Source organism: Mesoplodon densirostris, chromosome 10 (assembly GCF_025265405.1).
Source record: "Mesoplodon densirostris isolate mMesDen1 chromosome 10, mMesDen1 primary haplotype, whole genome shotgun sequence".
NCBI lineage: Eukaryota > Metazoa > Chordata > Mammalia > Artiodactyla > Ziphiidae > Mesoplodon > Mesoplodon densirostris.
In genome coordinates, this window is record NC_082670.1 from 29,304,904 (window position 1) to 29,332,570 (window position 27,667).

General features: G+C 40.8%; 1 protein-coding gene across 4 annotated transcripts; it reads right to left on the bottom strand.

Moving 5' to 3' along the window:
• Window positions 1–27,483, bottom strand: SLC25A27 (solute carrier family 25 member 27). Of its 4 annotated transcripts, none has more exons than XM_060109810.1 (10): window positions 27,182–27,483; window positions 24,486–24,677; window positions 22,622–22,706; window positions 18,630–18,752; window positions 16,296–16,408; window positions 12,377–12,461; window positions 7,912–8,004; window positions 6,923–7,025; window positions 4,988–5,021; window positions 1,210–1,297 (listed from the first exon to the last, which is right to left on the bottom strand). In XM_060109810.1, the coding sequence occupies exons 1-9, from the start codon at window positions 27,285–27,287 to the stop codon at window positions 4,992–4,994; spliced, it is 930 nt and encodes a 309-aa protein (XP_059965793.1). In that variant the 5' UTR covers window positions 27,288–27,483; the 3' UTR covers window positions 1,210–1,297; window positions 4,988–4,991. The 4 variants fall into 4 exon arrangements, with proteins under 4 accessions (XP_059965790.1, XP_059965791.1, XP_059965793.1 ...); XM_060109809.1 differs by lacking the exon at window positions 1,210–1,297 and adding an exon at window positions 1,476–1,564; XM_060109807.1 differs by lacking the exon at window positions 4,988–5,021 and having other exon boundaries at window positions 1–1,297.
• Window positions 27,484–27,667: the final 184 nt, after the last annotated feature.

Sequence of the window (27,667 nt, forward strand, 5' to 3'; positions counted from 1 at the left end):
TTTTACGAGATTAAACTTCACATTCTGTAAATTCTACAAAAACAATAAACCACTGCATATTAGTATATCACATTAAAATGTATTTTAAAGCATACTTCCCCTCTTAAATGGCAGTGATTATACATTAGTGCAACCACAGGGTACTTGTAAACTTTTTTCTGTTCCACATCATTCATGCCCATGATAAATCCTGTTTGGTCAGCTCCACGGTGTTTCTTGGGTCTGAGCTTTTGGGGTTTTCCTATTTTGACAGTTACAGCCTCTACCCATAACTGTAGCCATCCATCCAGAAATGCCCACTGTCTGAGGTTGGAGGGAACAGGTGGTATAGAGGTGAATCTGAAGAAATCTCTCACCTTTCTAAGAAAAGGGGTGTGATTTAGTGATTGGAGACATAACTGAATACCATAGACAGTTTATACTTATCACTTTTTAGGCAGGAGGCTTTGTCAAATTGAATAAGGTTCAGGCTAGAGACAGCTTTAGTGTGATTTCTGAGTTCTCTCTCTCTAGGACCCTAAGCGTTAGGGAAGGGGAGATTAAGAAAAGATTTATGTCGGCTGACTTCATCTTAGCTTTGCTTTTAACGTGCTACTGAGAGGCTGATGATAACAGATGTTTCTTTATTAAAAGGACCTGTCCACCCGAGCTTTAATCAAATAAACTGCGTTTTTCATATATTGAGATTCTTGAGAGCTAGTGACAAATTCAAGCTGGAATGGGATATGTCACAAAGCACTCTTTTCTGTTTTCATCAAGATGCAGTCGGTGGCTGTCAGGAAGTCCTTAGCCTGTGTGCTGGAGAGCTAACCAGTGAACACAGATCAACTAACGACAGGGCACTGACGGAAAACGGCTTCTTCCCTTGAGATCCAAACATCATCTCAACTTGATTTTTTTTCATCCTCCTGGCAAGAAAAGGTACATCAACTTCCTTCAACACTAGGGAAATCTCAAAATGTTTATTCATTCACCTCCCTTTAATGTAAAGTATGCACACTTTAACGGCAACAGAAAAGTGAATTATCAAATTTCAGTCGTAAATACTGACACGACAGGTTAAATATGTTCCGTGGTCATTATGTACGTATGTATTTTTCCACATTCCTATTGTCTGCTTCAGGTCTAAGGTGCTGTCTCCCTCTGGCATTTCCTCCTCTAAGCAAGCTCTTCAACATAGAATAGCAGCTCGAAGGTCGAATCTTCTTGCTCAAGGTAAGTGCTCAGGATTTGACTCTTCCTTAGAAAACACTGGGCTGGGTCTCACTGGAAGGCCTTGTGTGATCCAATCAGATTGCTTTTGAACAAAAAGAGGAGTCAAAGAGACCTTGGGTTTCCAGATAAAAATAAAGTGCTGCCCCCTATAAATCACAGTCTCTGTGGAGTAAGGTGTCTTCCTAAAGAGGTAGAAATAATAGGGGGTGTATGTTGCAGATGCCCGCATTTCAATGATAATGAACACTGTATCTTTAAGGGCTGCATCTTTAAGGGCTTAAAATGGACTGACTCCACTCATCTCTCTGATTTTTTCATAAGTAAGCCAGAACACCAGTGACCAAGGGGTCTGAAAGATTAACCAAAGAAGTTAGTGCATATTTCAAAGCAATTATAAATCTTCTACATATATGCATACACATCTTTGAATGATGAACTCATTTTGAATCCACTTAGGCTGAAAACAAGTATTTTGGTATTTCACCTTTGTAGAGCACCTTATAATTTACAAAGCATTTTCATGTCTTATTTCTCACAGATTTCTCTGAACAATTTACAATGGAAAGGAAAGGTACTGATATCCCTATTTTACAGAAGAGGACACTAAGACTTAGCAATGAGATGCCTGTTAGCATGTTGTAGAGCTAGACCATGGGCTTCTGGCTTTCCAGGGTTCCTTTTACTGACTGTTACTGGATAAAAGGCTAGGGCTCAGCATGCCTGAATTCTAGGCTGGGCTCCTTGCCTCTACATGTTGTTTACATATGGAGCATGACAAGGAGGCACTTAAGAACTTGAAAGTGAAGATGAAAGATTATCCTTTGAGAGTTAGGTCATAAAACCAACACCTGGTGTATCACCTAATGAATATAAAAATTCACATTAAATGGAGAAAAGGGCTTTTAACTCAGAAAGAACTGACTATGAAGGTGTAACTGTGCCAAAAGGAATTATAAGGGAATGAGGATTATCCAATAACAGAAGATAAAAACGCTAAAGACACAGAGGGAAATCACAGAGGGAAAACTGAAGTAGCCATCAGAGAAAGTGTGTCTGGGATCCAGTTCTTATCTGGTTTGGTTGATAGGTTATGGGTAATACTGATCAGAGAGGAACTCTGATCACATTAGAGTGGAGAAATAAGCTTAAGCAATTAGAATGTAAAATGTATTTGGTTAGAAAGTTTGTAAAGCAATATTTATGTCATTCGTGTTTGGAAATATATATATATTATTATTATATTTTTTGCGGTACGCAGGCCTCTCACTGTTGTGGCCTCTCCTGTTGTGGAGCACAGGCTCCGGATGCGCAGGCTCAGCAGCCATGGCTCACGGGCCCAGCCGCTCCGCGGCATGTGGGATCTTCCTGGACCGGGACACAAACCCGTGTCCCCTGCATCGGCAGGTGGACTCTCAACCACTGCGCCACCAGGGAAGCCCCGTGTTTGGAAATATTGCGCAAGTTATACTGGTAGACTGAGAATATAATAGTGGATTTAGGAGAAGACATCTTAGTGAAATGTACGAAGACATAGGCAAAATAAAAAAATTGTGACGAAACCACAGTCTTGTGACAATAAAAATGAAATGAGCCAAGGATATGACTGCAACTGGATCTAGAAGCGGAGGTCTTAGTTAAGAATGGACTAGGCAATCATTCCTAATTGCTCTGGTAATCAGACTTCTTCTTCATAGCACCCAAACTATATGCAAATGAAATAAATATTAATCAGGGATTGAGCAAAGCAAGGTCATATTTTCTCTAACTAGTGGAAGGAACTAGGATTGGGTTTAGCTGGGTTTTGAAGAGGAGTTAAAGAGGAAGATCACATAGCCAAATAGCATGCATAGTATATAAACAGGATATACTGAGACTCTTCGTAGACGCGCACGTGGCCGGTACATGCTTTTACTTGTTTTTTCCTCACTGGCATAGTTGTACCACTGAAAATAATCCAAGTGTATGTGAACCCATGCTGTCATAACTGCTGGAAGAAAAAAGTTTTTCTCCATTCCTATTACTGTAGGGCTCAACACATAAGTGCTCTTGGGTTTATCTTTTTCAATATTAAGTTCACAAATAAGCTCTTCCTATTATGGTTCTGTGTTCAGCAAGCAACCTTCTGATTATAACTTGGCTCCCATATAGCTTGAAGTTAGCTGTCCAGAGGACTTCAGCATCTGGATCACTGGCCAAGTGTATTTCTCAGTGTGGCTGAGCCAATGTTGTGGTCCAGTCATTGGTTTCAATGAGTTTGGCTGAAGGGTATCTGCATGTGTAAGGCCAGTTTACTCGGAAGTGCTCAGGAGTTAGGCGTCTAAGCTCAGGGTTCTGCACTGTGATAGATCAACGAGGCAGTGCCACCCTGGTCATCTTTGGTGGTAATCCAGCCTGTCTCTGGTAACATTTTTCCATCACCACGACCTGTCTCTTTTCTTTTAAAACTTCTATAATGAGCTGTAGGATCTTGAGAAATTCAGGATACTGTCTTAGTTAGGAGCATGGGTTTAGTTAGAGTTGAACAAACTTGCAGTTAATTCCCAGCTCAGCCATATACTAACTACATGAACTTGAGCGAGTTTCTTATATACTCTGAGCCATGTTTTTCTAATCTGAAAAAGGAGGATAACCCCACCTATTCTACTAGGTTCTTGTAAGACTTAAAAAAATAATTAATGTGTGTAAAGAGCTTAGCACAGAGCTTGTCATATATTAAGCACTCATTTTTGGGGTCATTTATACTTCCTGAGTCTCACGTATAAAGAAAATGGGTCAGATCAAGCGGTCTCAGCGCTCCTTTGTACGTGATATTCTCCCTGCCCCTCACTTCTCCTGACCGATTTTGTTTTTCATCAGTGGTCTCACCCGTCCTTGTAGTCTCTCACACTAGAAACATCAAAGTCCCATTTCCTTCTCTCCCTCCTTCCCTTTCTCCATCTGATCGTTTACTAAGTCTTGTGGAGTCAAGCACAGATGTTCCTGGAATCCATCTTCTCTCCATTTCTACAGTCATCTCCTGGCTAGACCACTGCCGAAACGCTCTTTCTTGTTCTAGCTTTCAGTGTAGCTTTGACATTGCTGCCACAGTAGTCTTGTCCCCAAGCAAATCTTAGCACATGGCTTCCATGTTCAAACAGGTGCTTGCTACCTGCAGAGTTTCACCTAAACTATTGAACTTGCCCCCCAAGATCTTTCTCAGCCTGGTCCCTAAGTGCTTCTCTAGTGTTCTCTCCCACCACCTGCCCGCTGAGGACCTACTGTCCAGCCACACGGAATTTTCTGCAGCTCACCAGACATATTGGGGCCATACATGACTTGGTGCCCCTGCTCATGTTGCTCCCTCATGCTTTTCTTGACCTACTGATCAAGAAAACACCTACTGATCCTTCAAAGCTCAGATCAAATATCACCTTGGGGAAGGCTTTTGGGACTTCCCAAGGAGTTCAAGCCATTTTACTCCACTATCTGTGTACTCCTGTTTTGTTCACAGCACTGGTAGCCTCTTTAGTAAGACTACATCCTCTGGAGTCAGACTGCCTGGGTTTGAGTCCCTGGCTCCACAGTTACTAACCACCCAGACCAGTCAAGTTATTCAGACACTTTACGCTATTGTTTCCTCCTCTATAGAAGACAGAGATGATAGTAACCTACTAAATAGATAGTTGGGAGAATTCAATGAGTTAATCTGAGAGCATGATTAGCATAGCACTGGCCATATACCAAGTGATTTAGTAATATAAGCTTCATAATTTCTGTAATTTTAACTACTTACGTGTCTATCTTCTCCCATCACATTGTACGCTCCTCTAGCGCAAAAAAAAAAAAAAAAAACTTATTTCTTGGTGTTACCAGCACTTATAATAGTGCCTGGTTCATGCAGGCCAAGTCAATATCTTCCTTTCCATTAAATATCCACAGATTTGAGATAACTTCAAGGTACAATCAAGACAATCAAAATTGTATTTTACAACTTAGGTATGCTTTTGTATCAGATATTGCCAAGGGCTTTGGCTATTAATTTCATGTTAATAGATAGATACCTACTACCCTTGGTGATGTCATTTATTCCCAAAGCTTCAGTTATTATCTGTGTGTAGACAGTGCTCAAATCTCAATCTCCATCCTCATGATTCTAAGATCCAGGCCAATATATTAAGCTAGTCATCTAGACATCTCTTCTTAGATGACCTATGAGTATCCAAAACTTACCATATCCAAACTAAACTTGTTATTCTACCACAAAATCTTCTCCCCTGAAAATGGTCCCCATTTTAGGAAATTATATCATTGTTTGCTCAGGGCAGGAATCTGGGAATGAAGCCCGACTTTTCCTTGCCTTCTCCAACCATATCCCCATCCAGTCATGTTCTTTTTTATCTCCTTTCTATCTCCTAAATATTTAAAAATTCTATCTTCTTCTCTCCCCACTGCTCTATTCCAGTCCAAGTTATCATTATCTGTCATCTATCACTACTCCTGGTCTTTCCTCAACCCACACGGCAGCCAGAATGGTCTTGCTAAAAGTGCACACGTCATCAAGCCAATGCCCCTCACTCTCATGGGTCCTGTGGTCCTTCCTGATCCGGTTCCTGCCTCTCTCTGGCCTCATCCTGTGCTGCTCTCCTCCACATCTCCGTGCCTTGGACAGCTGGGTTTTCTTCAGTTCTTTGAACGCATCATATTCTTTGTCTATTCCATCTAGTTCCTCCACCTAGAATGTTCTTTTCTGCCCTTTTGACCTGGCAAACTCCTACTCATTCTTCAAATCTCAATTCAGAAGTCCATTCTCCAAGGAGGTTTTCTTAATCTCCCAGGCTAGGCTGTCCTTACTTGCTATATAGATTCTGATAGCACCAGGGGTCCCCACCCCATGCCCCCGACTCTTCCACTCATTGCTGCTGGTTTCTTACTCAGTGTTTGTCCTGACCTAGACTGGAAGCTCCTGACCTAGACTGGAAGCTCCAGCACTGGAGCAGGGGCTGAGACTCTTAGGTTCATCCCAAAGCCAGGCATTGAGTACAGGGCTTTGCATGGAGTAGGTGCTCAGTTAATATTATTATATCATATTGTGTAAAGTATTGATGGTTTGAATTTCTAAACCCATAACTCATTCATTCTTTCAAATATGTTCAAACTTACCAAATACTTGAGTACCTTGTTTTTATTATATTTGTTATGTTACTTCCATAAGCCTATCTAATTCTACATCTTAGTTCACTTCAGTAAAAAATAGCATCCAGAACAAATAAAAATTATATAATGTTTTCTTCCTAAACAGAGCTTTGTGGTGCTAAGTATTAATGGGTAATGCAACATTTATCATCAAAGTAACTAATTTTGTTTGAAACAGTAACATTTTGATAGGAATGGTCTCTAGTATGAAATCTGTATACCTGTCGCAAAGTATAATATTTTGGCTAAAAAGCAAAAGGCTTTACATTTCAGAACAATCTATCCACTGGCTTTCTAACAACATAATATCAACCTATTCATTTCTGATGTAACTGAATTATTTTACCTTAATCTACCAAGGGACTTGGAGGTAAAAGAAAATGAAAAGAGATGTAGAAAAGAAAGAAAGAACCATGTTTGGGGGCAGAACCATGCCAAAAGCCAGAAGAGAAAAGGAAAATATTTAGAGAGGAAAAGTGATTTAAGAATCAATATAAAGAAAACAAAAACAAAGGCAAGAAAAACCTAACTTTACCATTCGCAGCCAAGAGGGTAAAAAGCCTTTATAGAGACTCATGAATCCTTCTCCTTGAACAGCCTGAATCAAGCAGTCAGTTGATGATTTATACAGAAGTCCCCTAAAAAGGAAAGAAGACAATTTTGTTAAATTTCTTATGTGTAAATAGATGTATAAATAGAATGTTTAAATGGTCTAAGAAAACTTACTTAACTATTTTCTGCTAGCTTAGAAAAAATAATATTTGTGGTTCTTTATATAGAGAGCACCTCTTTTGAGTTTAAAGATATTTTCAAGGTTCAGTTTCCTGATTCACCCCATCCTTGGTCTGATAACTTAGAATTCACTCCACCTGATCTCTTCCAGAGAGAACATACTGTTTTATATCAGGTCAAATTACCCATGTTACCTCTAAGTCCATAAGCATCTGAAGGAAGTGCTCTGGAAATTCTCAACAGAGTGTATATATATATATATATATATATATATATATATATATATATATATATATATATTTTTTTTTTTTTTTTTTTTTTTTTGCAGTACATGGGCCTCTCACTGTTGTGGCCTCTCCCGTTGTGGAGCACAGTCTCTGGACGCGCAGGCCCAGCGGCCATGGCTTACGGGCCCAGCCGCTCTGTAGCATGCGGGATCTTCCCGGACTGGGGCACGAACCCATGTCCCCTGCATCGGCAGGCAGACTCTCAACCACTGCGCCACCAGGGAAGCCCAACAGAGTATATTTTCAAAAACTCTTTGAAAACAACAAAGTCATAATAAACACCTTGTGTCTAAATAATACGATGGGTAAATTAGCTTATTTCCCCAAAGGCACAGTACTTTTCCATCAGACACAAAGCAGGTAACTGCATAAAAACAATTTCCTGGTTGAACACATGTAAACACAAAAATACATTTCCATCAAGAATAAATACAGGGAAGGGTCTTTAAAGGACAATATTATTACAGACATTCAGATCCATGGATACTGAAGACTTTCTGTCTACCTTCCTTGTTTATCTCGCGGTTGATTCATTATTCGGCTTTTGATGACATCAGCGGGTGTTCCCAGAATAGAAGCTACCAGTCCAGAACATAAACTATAGATACAAATAAATGAAATAGAAAGATAATATGTAGCAGTTTCTAAATTTTAAGGAAAGGGGATTTGATATTTAGAAAGAATGGAATACTAAATCTAGTACTATAATATTCTTCATAATAATGCTGTTTTAGCTTAAAATCAATGATAAATTAATTCAATAAAGAGGTAGAAAAAAAAAGAATCTCCAGTCAACAAATATACATTGAACATCTGCTGTAGGCAGGCACTCCTGTGGGCAGTAAACAGGACAGATAAGATCCTGTCCTCAAGGCACTTACTTGGGAGAGGCAGAGGAGAAATGAATAATTTCAGATGTGGTTAGTGCTATGAAGAAAATAAAATGAGATCATGTGATAGGAAGTAACTGGGTGACAGGCAGTCATGGAAAGGCTCGTGGGTGATGGCAGGTCTCGACATAGATGCTTCCTTCTCACCAGCTAGATGAGAGACTAAAGAAGCAGGCAGAGAAGGCTAATTTAAGGAGTTTGATTTATTCTCGATGCGAAGGGAAGTCATTGAAAGGTTCGTAAGTGGGGGAATCACATAATTTGGTTCATAATTACCCCCTCTTGAGAAAGGCTTCTGGTCAGTTACTCAAGACAGACAAAATGGATGTGGCCAACCCACTACAGAGTAAATCAAGATTCTGTAAATGAGTGACTAAACAGTTCAGAGACCACCATCAGTTCATTATGAATGTGGGCATGAGCAAGGCAATACAGGAACATTATCGACATTCCATAACCCAAGAACCCATTCACTGCTGTAAACTTTTCCAGGAGAAACACAGACGATGAGAAGAGGGGTGGCTACCCTGAATCACAGGAAATGGAAGGCCCAGGACCCAGGAGGTAGCAGCTAAGTCCACAGACTGGGATCAGGGAGGTCAGACTGGGCTAATGGAAAGCGAGAAAGAAAAACTGTGGAAAACTTTTATGTCCTTCTGGAACATCAAGTACCTCCCAGAGATACGGATCCCTGAGCTCCATGCCAAGCAAGGCCTTTGACGTTTCTGAAGGCTCTGTGGTAGGGAGGCTGAAGTTGCCTTAGGAATCTTCACACTCTATTACTCTAAACTGCTGCAGCAGGAAGTCCCCAAGCTCTTTATGACTCTTTCAGGTCAGGATTGATTGTTCAAAGTAGAAACTCACTTTAGGAATTCTTGAATTCAAGACAAGGTGCCCATATGACCTAGTTACATTTTCCAGCACATAACCCGATTGTGCATGTAACTTTTCTTGGGTCTTTGTCCACGTGACAGGCATTGCCTAGGTGGAAAGAACTTACTGTTTCACCATATATATCCCAGGAGGTGTAGACTGCTGCTCTTTTAACATTCTTTCCTATCTGTTCAGATACTTTGCAAGTCCAAGTTTAATATCATTTATTTTAATATACCTTCATGTTTTTACAAATGTCTCAACTAACACAAAATTCACCTAAGTTCTAAGACTTAGGTCTACTAGAAACAGCATACAAGACCAATCAAGAGGTAAGGAAGAAGAAAAAAATAGGATAGAAGGAGGTACACAATTTCCCCCTCTTGGCTCAAAAGATTGGAGGGAAACACTACATTTTTACTTGTCCATTTGCTTCAGAGAGGCTGGGTGCCAGCTCTGCTTCATACATAAGTGCCAAGAGTAGAAATGACTTCTACCAGAGTGTTAATATTATTAATAAGTTCTATTTTTACAATGTAGGTAGCCCTCATTAATTAGTAGTCATTAACTAATTAATTTACTATTAAAGGATTTATTTTTACCTGTATAATAACCACATCAAGAACGCCCTTTGGCAACTGTCGCCCCATTTGGCACACAGAGACCTTAGGGGCAGCTGCCAGTGGCCTGCCTCATCCTCTTCTTATCAGATTGTTTTGAGGAGGTAGTGTGATCTGGCTAGGCTCCTTTAAAAAATAAATATTAAAAGAGAGCCAACAGTATATTAAGGAGGCCTCAGGTAAGATGGTCAAAGTGAGAAGAGAGAGGAGTAGAAGGAACGTCAGTTTCATCAAGCTACTTGGCATGAACATTGCTGCTTTTTGCTATTGACCTTTATCACTCCTTGCTAGTAACACCCCAAAGTGAGGCCCAGGACATGGCTAAAGTGATAACGGACCGAGAGTGATTGGGTAAGTCTTCTGTTCTCTGTAGGAGACCAGATGGCCATCTGCAAGGCTAGTTTGTAACAGTCCATCAGCACTGTCAGAATCAGCAGTCCTCTTCAGGATCAACTAAATAATCATGCTCATCTGTGATCTTCACACAGTATAAGCTAACCTTCTACACAGTTTTACCTCTCAATAGCCTCGTGATTTAAAAAGAGGGAAGAGGGAATTTTTCTGGTTTTTCTGTTCTGTATAATTTCCTGAATTAATTCAACACCCCCACCTTTCTGCTGCATCCCGTAGTAACGTACTTTGCCACCTGCCTCCCCACTTCCCTAAAATCCTAGCCACAGTCTTCTGCTGCTCCTCCCTTGCCCAAGAGCTTCATTTTACTTACACTATTGTTTTTAATTGTGGTAAAATATACATAACATACAATTTACCATTTTAGCCATTTCTAAGCACACGGTTCAGTGCTTGCGCCATTTTTACTCTTCTTCTTCATACCAGATTCCTCTCCCTCAGATACCAATGGCTTGTATAAATCTCTCGATTGCACAGCTGCAATCCCCTTCAAACCTCCATGATCGCTCATTTTACCCTGTGACACAGCCTGCAGAACTTCCAGATCGCACAGCACTGTCTACCTACTTAGCTGTGAGTTTGTGGTTAGCGACTTTCAAGCTGCCTCACGTACTCACAGACTCCTACCAACCCAGTTAAAAACCTGATCCAGTGCGTGGAGCTCAAGAATGAACCAAGTACCAGTCACCCCATTTTCTTAAAACCTGACTTAGAGAACAGTAAGATGAAGTTATTTCAGATTAGGGCTGGAACATAAGTGATGGGAAATCCTATGTCTTTCCAAAAAAGACAGATCCATTAGGTGGAGTCGGGTCTGTTAGGCAGATTTACACCTGCTGGGAAATTCTTGAATCTTAAGTTAGAAGTGTGGCATTTTGAAGACCATTTGGGTAGAAAGACAATGAAAAAGAAACAAGAGGTAACATCACTGTGGGACTATTAGAACTGAATATCCTGCTCCGAGAATAGATCATAACACTGAACAGACAAGCCTCTTGAAAGACAAGAATATCTCTCAAGATGATATGGATAGAATGATTGACTGGGTAGAAACTAGGAAGAGTCTCACAAGCAGAGCGAACAGCATGGACGAAGATAGTGAAGGGAAGAATGTAAGATATCATACAGATGTTTATAGGACAGAGGCCTAAAATCCTCAGTCTTCTCTGTGAAAGAGGTGGCTGGACTATTGGTTACAGAAAATATGGTGTTGCTTGTGAACACACCCGGAGGAAAGTTCGGAATGTGAAAGAAAGCTGAGCAAAGACAGAAAGATTGCCCTAGCAGCACTAAAGATAACACTTCTTTTAAAAGAGGAAGAATGAAGAAAAACTACTCTAGGAATATTAAGGTGAACCTGAAATTTGGAATCGTTTATATCTATGTCTATTTGTATATCTCCAAATATCATTAATTTGGAACTACTCACATACTTTTGGGGTTGTCAGCATAAAGGGGTCTAGAATTTGGAAACAAGATCAGAAGCTAAATAGAATCATAAGGACACTCAACATCTATAAAGTTAACTCACTCTAATGGATAATTTGAACTTGTGTTGCAAAGAATTTAAGCTGTTTCTCTTGCCTAGGATGCTCTTCTTTATCGTGTCTCTGTCTGTCACAAGCCACAGCCCTTCAAAACACTTATCTAATTCTGTCTCCTTTGTAGGCCCTTCTGAGCGGTTATTTTTTCTCTCTGCACCTCCCACCCCAACTCTACAGTAACTAGTTCCTTTCTTTTAGCACTTACTGTACAGTCTTTTTACACTAGCCTTGTTTTTCCCCTTGGTACACTCCCTGGGAAGGAGTGTGGTTTACCTTTTGTATCCACTGCAGGGCCTTGCACAGTGCCTTTAACCTAAAAGATGCTCAGATATACCCGTTGAATTGAGTTGGAGAATCAGTTATCAGAATCTGACTCTGGGATGGCCCCATCAAGGTGCAAATATTTGGGGAGGTTTAACCTGAAACATCCTGCAACTCTGCCCCTCCCTTCCCCATTTTAACTGCAACAAACTTTTAAGAAAATTGCTCTTTATAAATGTACTGTTGCCTTTCTTTAAGGGTGCTATCAGTAGGTTCTCAATCAAAAGAGACAAAAGTTAGAATTTATGCCAAATATGGAAGAAAGGGTGAGAAAGGAAAAAATAGAAAGAGACAAACTAAAACAGTCTCACCTTGATAAGCCATGAGTCATGATATTGTCTTCCAGTGGTGTATTCAAAACCAAGTAGTGTTTCACTGTATCGTAAGTGGTTAAATCTGGCAATACATAGAAAAAGAAAGCTTAAAAATCATTCATTCAACAATGAATGTCTTTTGTGTCAAGAATGTGCTAAGAATGGGGCAGGAATGTTTAGGAGGATGAAAGATCCCATTCTTGTTCTCAAGCAGAGGAAAGCAGATGGAGGGGGAGGAAAAGAGGAAGAGAGACAGACACCCACTTATATCATCTGAACATTTGAATCCAGCTCTGCTTAAAGTCAGTTCAACCCCTGCACTCTTCAGTGTTGGAGCTGATGAATTCCTTTTTTTAGCCTAAGTTAGGTTGAGTTGAGATTCTGTCACTTTAAACAAAAGGTCCTGGTCATTATTCTACATTAAGTTTTTTATACTTTTTTCCTAATGACAATGAAGAGCTGTTGAAGGGTTTTAAACGGGGGAGGGATAGATCACAATACTGGCGTTCTGTAAAGATTACATACACCAAAGTACAGAGAAGGGAATTGGAAAGAGGTAAGAATGGGTAGATGCATTTGATCATTCACCAGGTATCTGAGCACCTGCTATGTGGTAGGCGTTATTCTAGGCTCTGGGGAAAGAGCCGTGGATAAAATGAACAAAATCCCCATTCTTTGTTGGAGGCTGAGACAATAAACAAGTAAGTAAACACATGGCATTTCGGATGGTAGTGACTGCTCTGAAGACAAGGCAAGGAGAGGGGACAGCGAGCGTGTGAGGGTGGGGAAGGTTGGTGTATGTGAATTTAAATAGGGCGATCAGGGAAGACCTCACCATAATATTTGAGCAGATACCTTAAGGAAGCTTGAGAAAGTACACTTTGTAGATATCTATGACAAAGCGTCCCGGGCAGAGCCACAGTATGTGTTATAGCCCTGAGGCAAAGTCAGCTTTGTATGTTAGAAGAACAGCAAGAACACTAGTTTAACAGGAGCAGAGGCAGCAAGAGTTGGAGAAGGGGATGATTTGAGCAAAGGAGTGACTGACCGGGGCCACTATTTACAAGATCATTCTGGCTGTTCTGTTAAGAGTAGACTATCGGGAGACAAGGCAGATTAGATATGAGGCTGTTGCGGTTCTTCTGGTAAGAAATGATGGTGGCTTGGATAAGAAATGATGGCGCCTTGGATAAGAAATGATGGCGCCTTGGATAAGAAATGATGGCAGCTTGGATAAGAAATGACGGTGCCTTGGATAAGAAATGATGGTGCCTTGGATAAGAAATGACGGCGGCTTGGATAAGAAATGACGGTGCCTTGGATAAGAAATGACGGTGCCTTGGATAAGAAATGACGGCGCCTTGGATAAGAAATGACGGTGCCTTGGATAAGAAATGATGGCGCCTTGGATAAGAAATGATGGCGCCTTGGATAAGAAATGATGGCGCCTTGGATAAAAGCATTGTGGAGTGCTGGTCAGAGTTCGGGTGTTTTGAAGACAGAATCAACAGGATCAACAGGGATCGGCCAGAAGATTGAATATGGAGGGAAGGAAAGGAAGCAAAAATGACGGCAAGGTTTTGAGCTTGAACAATTTGAAGGACACAGCTGCCATTTATGCAGATGGAAAAATGAGAATGGACTAATTAAAATGTTTTAAAGTAAGATGATAGGCACCAGTGATCCTGATTAGAAAAATTTCAGATGCATAGTGGGACAAAATGGCTGTGGGGTGTATGTGGGGAGACTAGTTAGGAGACATTTGTAGTGGTCCAGTAGGAGGAGATCAATACTACTTGGACAAAGCAGTGGCTCCAGGGATGAAGGGAAATGGATGAACTTGAGATATGTATGCAAGACAGACTGGCTGGATTTGGTGACTGGTTGGCTGTAAGGAGCAAGTGAAAGCAAAGAGATCAAAATCAGGCCCAGGTTTCTGGGTTGTTCAACTAAAAAGATGATGATATCATATTTTGAGATTGGGAAGAACAGAGAAGGAAGTGATTTAGTAAATGAGCTTGGTTTGGATACATTCAAAGTGATATATTTAAGATAAGCTGGAACTTGGAAGAGAAATCTGGGCTGCAGTAGATTTTGAAGCAATGAATTGAGAACGACAATCTGAAAGGTTTTCTGAAAACCAAAATATCCACCAATATGATGCAGCAGACATCAACAGACTGAAATAGCAGTATATAAAATAGATTTACTCCCTTTGATGTTTGAGTGATATGTTACTATACCTCTCAAAAATGCTGTTTATCCATTTCTTAGAATCATATAATTTTGGTCTTAGGAGTCTTTCATCTATTGATTCATTCATTAAATGTTTGTTGATTATGTACAAGGGACTGGGGAAATAAAGAAAAATGAAACATAGTCCTTGCCTTCAGGGGGCTCAAAATCTAGAGGAGGAGATAGACATATAGTAGAAAGCAATGAATGAGGTAAAACCAGTAACAGAGATAAGCACGGGGAACTATGGAAACACATAAAGGGGCATCTGACACACCATGACCTGGGAGGGGCGGCTGCAGGAGGTCTGGGTAAAGTACACGGGTGGAGAAGACACCTCAGCTACGTATGAAATGATCTGCAGAAGAAAACTAAACAGAAGAAGAGGGATGAGGACAGAGAGTACAGAGGTGAGGAAGAGTCTGGTGTGTGCGGGCAGTGGAACATTTTAGCTCTTGACTCTGCTTCCCTCTCTGCTCCAGAGTCAATGAATTGCCCAACCCCAGAAGACACAGGTTGGATTATCCAGGCCTGCTGTGTTATGAAATTTCCACTTTATTCTCTGAGTGATAAGAAGCCAGGGAAGGGTTTTAAGGATACCAATAACATGTTCAGATCTGTATTTTAGATAAAGCTCGATGGATACTGGGTACAAATTTGAGGGCAGAGGAAGAGACCAGTTAGATGGCTGTGGCAGTGGTCTAGTTGTGTTTTGATGGTTACTACTGTAAAAAAAGTCATTTTAGGGATACTAAGGTAGTAGACATTGAGGGGGGAAACTTTCTTTTAATTGAAATATAGTTAATGTATAATATTATGGTTATTCCAGGTGTACTACATAGTGATCTGACATGTGCATACATTATAAAAAGGTCACCACAATAAGTCTAGTAACCATTGGTCTCCATACAAAGTTATTACAATATTATTGTAATAGTTCCTTATACTGTATATTTCATCCCTGTGGTGTATTTATTTTATAACTGGAGGTTTGTACCTCTTAATCCCCTTCACCTATTTTGGCCTCCTACCCTCCTCTCCTCTGGCAACCTCCTGTTCTCTGCATCTATGAGTCTGTTTTCATTTTGTTTTGTTTTTTAGATTCCACACTGAGATCACATGGTATTTGTCTTTCTCTGTCTGACTTATTTCACTTAGCATAATACTGGGGGGGGGCATTTAAGAAATACTTAGAAGGTAGGAGAAATTAATGACTGCATATGGGAAGTGAGAGATGGGGATGAGTTAAGGAAACATTCAGATTTCCAGCCTGAGGTGCCCAGCTGTACAGAATGGATTATACAGCAAGAGGAGCAGGATTACTGGGGGGAAAGATTTGTAGTCTGCATTTAAGGACCATCACATACAGTACATATACCAATTTGAATCTGAGAGGAAGGTATGATGTGGAGCGGAGCCCTTAGAAATGGTTTGGTATTATCTCCTTATCGTCACAATTTGCTAGTTTTAGGAAATCCTTTTCATACATCATCATAGAATAAAGTGAAAATGTTCTAGGGAAAATATTCAATTATGACATTATAACATAAGGGAAGACTGTTGCCAGTACATATTATTAAAAATAATAAAATACATATTCTCATTTTCCCCGATGGAGTGCTTATAATTAAAATGATGAAGGCGATTAGGACTTCGCAGAATTCAGTGAAGTTTCCATTACCTCCCATATTCACCAGCGCTGCTCTTTGTATATTGGGTACCCAGCCTGCCCAAAGCCCACGTATTCCTCCTTCAGCTAAGATTTTTGCAAATGCATGATGCACACCACGAAATCTAAAGGAAAATAATAATAAATGTGAAAACTCTATGCGTCCCTGTGTTTGGAATGCAATTGTATAAGCTTTGCCTATAGCTGTTATGATTTAGAGTAGAGTAACATCTTAACTATCTAGAATTGTTAGAAATTAAAGCAATCCACGTAAGTCTAATTTCCAGATAAACTTATTAGTTCTTTAGAAAAAAACGGCCAACTTTTGATTTAAACACTTTTTTATGGAGATCTTTATAAACTGTGACATCCTCTTCTCAGATTATTAAACAGATTAAAACTCCGTCCTTGATATTTTACATCATCTGTGCCCATATTAACTATAGGCAGGAATAGTGGTTATCAGAGCTCTGAGTTCATTTTACTAGTATTGTGGGAGACCTTCAAATTTTGTAATTTTACCAAATAACATAAAAAAAATCAATTCTCATATCATCTCATAAAAGAAGTGATAGTTTTAGACCAAAAAGTAGGAAGGACAATTTCATAAGAGTTCTTAAAACTGAATACTTTGGGCTTTATGAAAATTTATTATCTTGCCTTTATTTTGCACATTTTTCTATACACAGATGAAAAATGGTGCTGAACCATGAACCGAATGTGGAAACCTATGATATAAAATAAAAGCCTGGGTTTTATATGGTCAGGTATACCTGGTGTCAAATGCCATCTTACTACTTACTAGCTGTGTGGCTTTTACTCAGGCATTAAACTCTCCGAGTCTTACCAAAAAGAAGGACATGCATAATTGCTATTATGCTATATAAGAAATATGCTCATGAATGAGGTCACATTAACAAGGGCACATTTATTGTGCACTTACTAAGCACCAGACTTTTTAATATACATAAGATACAATTTATTCCTGAAAACGCTATAAAGTATGTATTATTATGCAAATTTTCATCTGAAGAAACTGAGGCTTAGGGAGGTTAAGGAACCTGACTAGGGTAACAGTGCTAAAACGTGGCAAAGGCTGGATTTGAATCCCAGATTGTCTGATCCCAAGGTTCATGCTCTTTACAACATTAAATATTTTTTCCTACTATATCAAACCCAAAATGTCCAACATTAGAGACAGAGAAGGAAAAATATTGAGGTGATCAGTTAAAACTCAGACATTGCTAGACCCCAACTATCAAACCAAGGCAACATTACTTCACCCTGCTACGCAGTAATCAGAAGTTGTTACAGGATGACAAAACGGGTCCTGGGATTCTGTAAACTAGTTGGTTAAGTCAGTGTGGTACCCTTTTCTCCTCTACTGTACATGTTACTTATCTCCCTGTTGGGAAGGGGGCCTGGACTGCCACACACAGCCCAACCCCACTTTCCACTGAGTCAGCTGGAGGAGCAGCAGAGCGGAGGTCAGTGATCATTGTGAACCTCCAAAGGAGGCCCCCAACCCCCCCTGACCTCTGGCTCAGTGGCACACCCACAGTGTTCAGAGGATCAGACCCCTTCATACTCAGCTCAGGGCATCCTGCACTTTTCCTCTTTCCTGGGAGAGGTCTGTCTATCTATCTGCAAGATTTGCCCCTTTCCCAGGGGAAAACTGCCTAAGTGGTATTTTAATAAATTGTTGAACAAGAGGCCCTTTGAAGAAAGGCAGACTTGGACAATATAGGGTAGTGCAATAGGAGGATTTTATATCACAACAGCATAATAATAATAATAAAAACTTCCTTTAACTTGGGAAAAGAGGAGGAGCGAAATTAGGGAAGTAGGAACAATTTGCAAGGTTCACCTTGCTATTTCCCTTCCTTCAGAGAGAAAGGGAAAGAAAGCAAGCTTTCTGGCACCTGATGAGCCAGGCACTCTGTCATGGAAACCATCTGAGACAATCCCTTTTAAAGATGAAGAAACAGACTATAAATGTTAAGTGACTTCCACAATGCCAAGCCACAGTGGCAGAATCAGAATTCACACCAGGGCAACTGTTAATGATCAGACTCTTTATATCAAGCTGCAGTAGGGGACAAATCTAGCTGCCTTGTCTGGGAAAGCAGCAAAGAGCGATGCATATATACAATTTGTCTGGTAGAGAACATGTACACCTTATCAGGCAAAGAAAAGGTCCGTCTCACCTCTCCCCTTAGTGAATACCACTTCCAAATTAAGAGTCAGAATTCAGGTCTTTACTGAATGTTGGTTTACAAAAAGGCATAAGTCATTAGGGAATGTTCAAGGGGGAAAGGAAAGTTACCCATTGGTTGGAGAACTTACCGCAATGGTTTTCCTTCAAGTTTCCTTTTTCCTTCCATTTGCATCTGAACCTTCACTAGGTCAGTTGGGTTGGCTAAAAATTGGCCAACAACACCAGCCATCATCCCTCCAATCACTGATTTCCTAATTATAAAAGGGGATACATTTTTTTAAAGGCTGCTATCAATTTCACAGATTCTGTAGGGAACAATAACATGCTGGTACAGCCCCTGCGTGTAAGAGATTTAAGACACAGTGAAGCAAAGAATAGACCCAGACAAACCACAGAGGTTTGTCTGTTTACTGATGGGAGGGTTCAAGGACCCCGAGGTGTCGAAATTCAAATCTGAAGGGCCAGGGGCCTTTCATGGCCTGAAATTCAAAGGAAGGGCAGTTGCTTCGAAGACATAGTTTAATTCTGACCACAGGAGAATAAAAACAGCATTGATGTAATCAGTTTAACAGACAAAGGCTGGTAAGTCAAATTTTTGTTTGTTTGCAGTACGCAGGCCTCTCACTGTTGTGGCCTCTCCCGTTGCAGAGCACAGGCTCCGGACGCGCAGGCTCAGTGGCCATGGCTCACGGGCCCAGCCGCGCCGCGGCATGTGGTATCTTCCCGGACCGGGGCACGAACCCGTGTCCCCCTGCATCGGCAGGCGGACTGTCAACCACTGCACCACCAGGGAAGCCCGGGTAAGTCAAATTTCATGGATTACTATTTTAGTAGTTTTCCAAGGGGAAGGGGTTTTGACAATGTTCCTCTCTTTGAAGAAACTCTTTCCCTGGACTCTTCCTCGTCCTCACCTCCTGGAGCCAACAGGGAACAAGTCTAGGCTATTGTACTTAAACATGCCCTGAATTCTTCCTCTTCTCCCCACTCCAGCTGCTCCTGTCTCGGGACAAGCCCCAGTCATCTTCTACTGAGATTATGGCAGTGGCCTCTTCGGGGGAGAGGGGTAGTTTCTTTCTTTGTACTCTAAAACAATATTTGAAGAGGTACAAATGAGTACAGAGTAGAAAAGGGTCCCTATCCCCAGTTCCCCTCTTGTGAAGTGATCACAATGACTAGTTTCTCTTATACTTTTCTAGAGATAATAACAATGCATTTACTGAATGCATTACATCAGGCTATGTTTTAAGCACTTTTTAAAATATCATTTAATTCTCATATAGACTCTATGACATTAGTACCACTGTTATTTCCTCTTTACGGATGAGGAGACTGAGGCACAACGCAGTTAAATGACAGCTCACACAGTGAGTAGTAGAGCCAAGATGTAACCCCAGGCAGTCTGAGTGCAGAGTCCACAGTCTTAACCACTAAGTTACAACTGACGGTTTGTGCACACGTGTGCGAATGTATAAAGTATCTTTTTTAAAAGTACAAATGGGGCTTCCCTGGTGGCGCAGTGGTTGAGAGTCCATCTGCCGATGCAGGGGACGCGGGTTCGTGCCCCGGTCCAGGAAGATCCCACATGCCGCGGAGCGGCTGGGCCCGTGAGCCATGGCCTCTGGGCCTGTGCGTCTGGACCCTGTGCTCCGCAATGGAAGAGGCCACAGCAGTGAGAGGCCCGCGTAACACACACATACACACACACACACACAAAAGTACAAATGCAGAATGCCAGGTTGTATACTGTTCTGCTCTTAAAGGTTATCTGTCAATTCATATAGAGCTGCCTCATTTAAAAAAGTTTCATAGCATTCCATTTTATGACCACTCCATAATTTACATAAGCAGCTAACTCTTCACTAAGAAATTTGAACATTTATATGACATTTGATAGATCCTGCCAAGTTCCTTTTCACAGTACTTGTATCAATTCACACTCCCACCAATAACCTATGAGCATGACTGTTTCTCCTCACAGCGATGAGTGCAGTATCTTACCACTGGTTTTTCTCTTTTCGAATCCCATAACCACACCTCCTGTGTGATTGTTACATGATTCTACTTGTTTAGGCATCTGTGTCTATTACCGTGAGTCTAGTCAGGGACTATGTTGGGGGACCATGCCTTTTTCATCACTATATCCTCGGTACTAAGTATAGGACTGACACAGCATAATCACTCAGTAAAGACCCAGTGACTGAGTGAATTGCTCTGACTGGGTCAGAGGACACGGAGGCAATCCACCCTGACAGCTGGCTTCAGTGACATGTTTCCTTTGAACTCCTTACCTAACCCTTTCACATCTGGAAGAAATTACAGAATGCAAGAACTATTAATCTACTCCTTCTCCAACTCTGGGAAAGCAACTAGTATAGCTTAGAACATTACAATTCTTCAAAAACAGCACCAAGAGATTTTGCCTGGAAGATGAAATTCTACTTATTGCCCTTTTCTTATAGTTGTGATTTGGATTTTTTTTTTCAGCCCAAAAACGATGTTGTAGGCATCTTTATATATTCTTCATATAAAACCCATTCTTCAAATAGCTGTTATGTCTCCCTGTATAAATGTCTCATAACTTATTTGATTACTTCCAAATTGCTAGTTATTTAAATTAAAAAGTTTTGCTACTATCAACACTGCTACAGTCCATATCTTTTTTTTTTTTTTTTTTTTTTTTCTGCGGTACACGGGCCTCTCACTGTTGTGGCCTCTCCCGTTGCAGAGCACAGGCTCCGGACGCGCAGGCTCAGTGGCCATGGCTCACAGGCCCAGCCGCTCTGCGGCATGTGGGATCTTCCCGGACTGGGGCACGAACCCGTGTCCCCTGCATCGGCAGGCGGACTCTCAACCACTGCACCACCAGGGAAGCCCCACAGTCCATATCTTTGTGTGCATGTGTGTGTGTGAGAGACTCTATGCATAGGTACAAATATTTCTGAATGATTCTAATCATAAAGAAGGAGTTGCTAGGTCAAAGGATTACACGTTTAAAAATTTTAACAGGTAAACTTTATGCTCCAAAAAGGTTATAGTAACTTACATTCCCATGAACAGTTTAATGGCTAAAAGTGCTTATAATTAATTTCCCTGATTACTGGTGAGGTTGAACATTTTTACATGTTTAATGAACACTTACATTCCTTCTTCTGTGAGTTGCCTGTTGATATCCTTTTTTGATTTTTCCTTTTATGTTCTTTATGTATTTTTTATTGATCTACTGGAGTTCTGTGTATTTTACTTGTATTAACCTATTTTTCTCTGTTTCTATTATAAATGTTATAAGTGATATGCACTTACATTCATCATCTCATCTAATCTTACAAAAACAAAATTCTGGTCATAGGTATTAACTTCCACAGCAGAGAAAACTGAAGATAAAAAAGGTGAAGTAGTTTGCCCAGGCTACATGGAAATAGAGCAGGACTATGAGCCCATGTCTGTTTGACTCTAAAGCTCAGGGTTTCTCAGTAGAAAGAGGAATAAAGAAGGTGCTCCGTAAGAATTCTTTTAATATTAAAATATTAAATAATATATACATAATTTTTTTTTTTTTTTGCGGTACGCAGGCCTCTCACTGCTGTGGTCTCTCCCCTTGTGGAGCACAGGCTCCGGATGCGCAGACTCAGCGGCCATGGCTCACAGGCCCAGCCGCTCCGCGGCACGTGGGATCCCCCCAGACTGGGGCACGAACCCGTGTCCCCTGCATCGGCAGGCGGACTCTCAACCACTGCGCCACCAGGGAAGCCCAATATATACATAATTTTTATATAGGTATATACATGTATTTTGTATACAATATGCAGTAAATATTCAGTTATTTGGATTTATATTGTAATTATTTATTATTTTAAGCCTGTAACTTGAGGCAATTTTGGAACAAATGCACAATTTTATACAAATCTAATGGATAAACAGTAAAACCTTCCGGGCACTAGTATATTTTCTTTTTCTTTTTTAATTGAAGTATAGTTGATGTACAACATTAAATAATTTACAGGTGTACAATATAGTGATTCATAATTTTTAAAGGTTAGGCTCCATTTATAGTTATTATAAAATATTGGCTATATTCCCTCTGTTGTACAATACAGTATATTATTTTCAAAACAAAACTTACCAAAGGGGATAATGCTTATCTTCACTTTTGCCAAACACAACTTCACGGAGATGTTCGTAAGTGACCATTCGACCTCCAGAGTACACTGTGCAAGACAGAGCATTGAAAGGGTGAATATGGCCCTGTGTTTAATAAAATAAGAGAGTGCTTTGACATGGCCTAGTCAACCTCTCTAGCTGTGTCTTTCTCTCACACACCCTAGGCTTCGGACACCTGGTCTTGATGGTTCTCCAAATGGGCATGCCTTTTAAAACCTCAGGCCTTCTCCTGTGTTATCTGATCTTTCTTGAATGGATTCTCCCTTTCCTGACTTGCTAACTCCTCCTATTCTTTCAATACTCAACTCAAAGAACATGTTTTCCAAAAAGTGCCCTCTGACCTGGCCTCCAGTGTTCTAGGCTGTCATTGCACCTGCCATGCTTCTCTGATCCCCCAGAACTATCCAGGCATGTGTCTAATACGGCATTTATCATCTTGATTAGAAATTAACTTGATTTTCTTGTTCATCTTTCCATCAGACCATGAGCCTTTCAAGGCGGGTTTTGTGTCTTTTCATTACACTATATGCCCTAGTACAGAGCTTGGTACACAGCAGGCATTTTCACTCAATAAACATGCACAACTTCATTGGATAATTTATTATGTTAAGGTAATTTTTCAGTCAAGTGTCAAACGTATGAAATGAATCTTAACTGTAAAACCACAGATGGTGGTCAACAAAATACAAATGAAAAGAAGCAAAACTCAAGACGATAATGGGAAGCAGAGAAACTATTAAAAAAGAATAAAAAAGAAAAATTGTGAAAATCAGTACATGGTACTCATAGAGAGAGCTTTTCTTGATATTTGAAGAAGTTTAATGAAGTATTTTAAGATATTCAAAAACATACAAAGCACCAAAACAGTAACAGTCTAATCACACTTCTGGACAGTTCTTGGTGAATACACTCTAACCTGCTCATCTGGAGAACTAAAGCTTTAAAAACACAAAGCTGGTAAACATTAATACTGGGCACTTTTCTGATCAAGGGCCTACATATTTGAGGGATGATTATGATTAGAGAAGAAAAACGCCATACCCGTCCTATCTCCTTTTGAAGGCAAGTTTATTCTCCTGTCCATAAGCTGCAAACTCAGCAACTCCTATCCATGTGAGTGCCCCATTGGAAGCAGAGCAGAAAAGTGTTCTCATTGGCAGCAGTGTAATTTCAACTACTTTCCTTTCAGAGTGACTAAGGACCCACATAGGTAGCCTGGGAACTGAGGAAAAAATCACCTGTGTTGCATTTACTCTATTGCCAAGGTTGGATTAGACAGTCATCCCTGTTCTCTTTCAGATTAACCTGGCCTCTGACACATGGGACAGAGACTGGTGAGGCACTGCACTCAAATATAGTTTAATTTTCAAAGAATGTAAAAAAAAATTTTAAATTTTGTGTTTAAAGTTCCTCAAGTGGAAAAAAAATCAACTATTCATCTTTTTCTTTCTTAAACTTAAATAAAAAACCTTTTTATTAGGAAAATTTTCAAGCATACAGAAGAGTAGAGAAAAATAATACAATTCCCTATATATCTATCATGGAGATTTATCAATTGCTAACATTTTCACCATATTTGCTTCTTTTTTTTTTGCTTAATTATTTTAAATTATATTAGAGACATCATGATATCATGACAGTTCATCCCTAAATACTTCTGTATGCATTTCTAAAACCCTAAGGCTATAATTCCTTACTAACCTTATATTCATTTATCATATTAGCAGAAGAAAACTAGCTGGCTTTTGAGCACAGCTCAACAGGAAAGCAGAGGAGACAAACACAGAACTCGTGACAAACTCACCAGCTAGAATCAAGATAAATACCTATGTGTCTGTAAATGGCAGGTGTCACTCCTTGCCACAGCTTTAGAAAGCCTTCCTCTTGGACAATCCCCAGGGCCGTGCGCACCATGCCCCTGTAGGGAGCAGACTCTCTTGCACCGTCTCCCAACCGAGCAAGGGCAGCTTCTCCTTGTATTTGGAGTCGAGTTTTTGTGAGATCGAGGGGAAAGGTTGCTAACAACAACAACAAAAACAAAACGAGGGGGAAACCCATAACATTCAGAGAAACAAACAAAATTTTTAAAAAAATCACAGGACCCATACTTTAGTCAGCACAAGATGAGTGATTCTCAAATTTCAGAATACATCAGAATCAGCCAGGGAGGTTGTTAAAAATTACACATTTCCTAGCCCCATGCCTATGGAGTCTCAGTAGGTTGATGGGGTTTAGACATCAGTTGATTCTTATACACTCCCAAATTTGAGAATCACTGTCCCAGAGCAGCCCCAGAGCACCAGAAAGAAAACAAAAAGTGACAAGCCCTTGGGTTCTTTTTCAGTCAGAAATTTTAGTCCAAATCCTACTTTAATGTTTGCCTTCCAATGTGAATAATTTCCAGTATCCATTGCCTGTGATGTGTCCTGGACTGCAACCATGATTAAGAGCCAATGTGACTTTTAGAATACTGTACTACTTATGACAGGTTCTTAATAAATGCCAGATGAAGCTGAATTCTGTCATTTTGTGGGTGATGTTTGCACACAGATGAATCACTGACCTGATGTCTGAGAAAGAGAAGATGCAACATAGGGTTTATCATGTCTTTTATATCAAAGGGTGGCAGGCTCAATATTCTTTCAATTAAGGAATATGTTGAGTTGGTTTTCCAGCACTGATGAGTTTTATGCATTCTTACAAATACGACCTGTACTTGAAAATTTTTTTCCTAACGATTACATCTTGAATTAGAGATAGACCTCTCACCTGGAAACAGAGTGAAGCTAACTGGCTCACATAAGGAAGATCAAGCTCATAACTTTATACACACAATGATTCAGATAAGTTCATTAACATTAGTGACATTACATAAGTCTTTTCAGTGACCACCACCTGATGCAAAACCATAGCTATGCCTTTTCCAAGAGAACACAGAGACGGGAGAAGAGAATATTCGGTCTGAACCACTGGTCTTTGGAAAAGTTAATTATCTTGCTGTTAGTTTTTCTAAAACACAAGTTGTGTGCATATAGAGAATTTAAGCAATCCTCTGTTGACATATGAAACCTGAAAAGTCTTAAGATATAGGCACCTCTATATTAGCATAGGTTATTTCTCTTAAAATAATTTTGGTTTTCTTGCTGGTTACTTAAATAATGCTTCAGGTTCTGATCCTAAATCATTTTGTACTCAAAACCATCTCATATTTTGATTCCCCTTCCCCCATACAATTCTCCATGAAATTTTAACAGGAGGAATGTTCCTTTACAAAAGCCATTGGTCACAGGGGGAACATCAGGTTAAAACAAAACAAAACAAAACAAAACTGGAAACATACCTAATCATTTAGCAATCCGCTTTAAAATTTTTTTTAAGTTAATGAATTGTATTTTAGTAAAAACAATGAATAATAAAAATTCGCCATCAGCTTTGGGAGAAGAGAAAGAAAACAAACAGAGGGTCCAAAGGGCAAGAGTGGAGGAGCGCTAAGGGCAAACAACAGATCATGTTCTGGCTCTGCTGGAAATACAAAGTAAACAAAAGTAAACTCATTTTAGAACAGGATAAACTAATATTTACACATCCAAGCTATTCCTTTTTTTTTTAATGGGCAAGAAAATGAAAGGGTAATCTTAAAATGCACAGTGAAGGCAGGGAAAACACAGGCAATGTAGTCACAGAATTCTTGGAAGAAACACCACCTGTTCTTGCAAGGGCATCATAGTTCTGCTCTAGGTAGCCCCTTAAGTTTTCTCTGACTTGCTTATGCAGATGTATCTGTTCATCCTCTCTGCTCTTATGATACTTAATAACATCTTCATTATAATAAGTAGCAATAATGTAATTGTCTGTCTCTGCATGTCTCCCCACCAGCCTGTAAGAAGGTCAGGGCTGGGTCTTTTGAACTATATCTGTACAGTCTCCAGCATTGTCATAATAACGTTGCAATTAGCGGGTGCCTTGCCTTGGGTTTGTTTATATATTATTAACTTCTCAGAGTCCTGCAAGGTAAACACAGTATAGATGAGTTCCACTCAAAGAGGTCAACTGGAAGATGCGGAGTGAATGCTCAGTAAGTGATGGGTAACGAACTTAAGTCCCACAGGTTGGGTTCACAACTTGGACCCAAAACACAACGATATAGTGAGGCTGCGTAAGAATATAAATAACAGAGATGACCTCAATAAAGATGAAAAGTGGACTGGGTTTTAAAAAGGGCATCCTCACGAAAGAGAAAATGATCCCTATAGAGGAATGACAGCTGAGGAAGCTTCTAAAAGGACACATTCAGGCGCAATAGCACACCCGAGGGAGACGAAATTGGAAGGAAGAGACCTTCGTGACCTCCAATCCCTCCTCCTTACAAGGTTGGCCTTGCCCCGACCCTGCCACACCTGCAGGACAGGTGTGGACCAAGAGGGCTGCATCCACCCAGAAACGAAGCCACCCGCCCGGCCCCCCACCCCCGCGCGACCCCTCGACGACTCGCGGGGGAGGCCCAGGCTGGACGGCCGGGTACCTAGCTCGGCCACGGTGGCCGCGCAGCCCGACAGGAGGAACTTGCTCGCGCGGGGCCATCTCTGGGCGAGCGGCGAGAGCCTCTCCTCATCCTCCGGAGTCGACATTCAGCAGCAGCACGGGAGGACGATACGCCCCTTCTGGCCCGCGCCCCGCGCCGCGGCTGGCCTGACACCTGGCCAGGGCGGCTCCTCCTCAACCGGCGAGCGGCGGGGCGAGGACCATTTCCCTTGCTCGGCTCCGCCAGATGGGCCCACCGAACCTGCACCCTCTCCCTAGCAGCCTAGAGCTTGAGCAGCCCAGTGGGGTGAAATCGGAAAACAACGCGACGCCCGCGAGGCTTCTGGGAAATGTAGTCCGCGAGGCTCCGCCCTCCTGGACCGAGCTCTCTGACTGGTCGCGGACGAGCCGCCCGCCGCGCCACCAGCCCCGGTCTCCATGGCAACAGCACCACTTCTTCTCCTCCACCCCCTGCACCCACACCAGC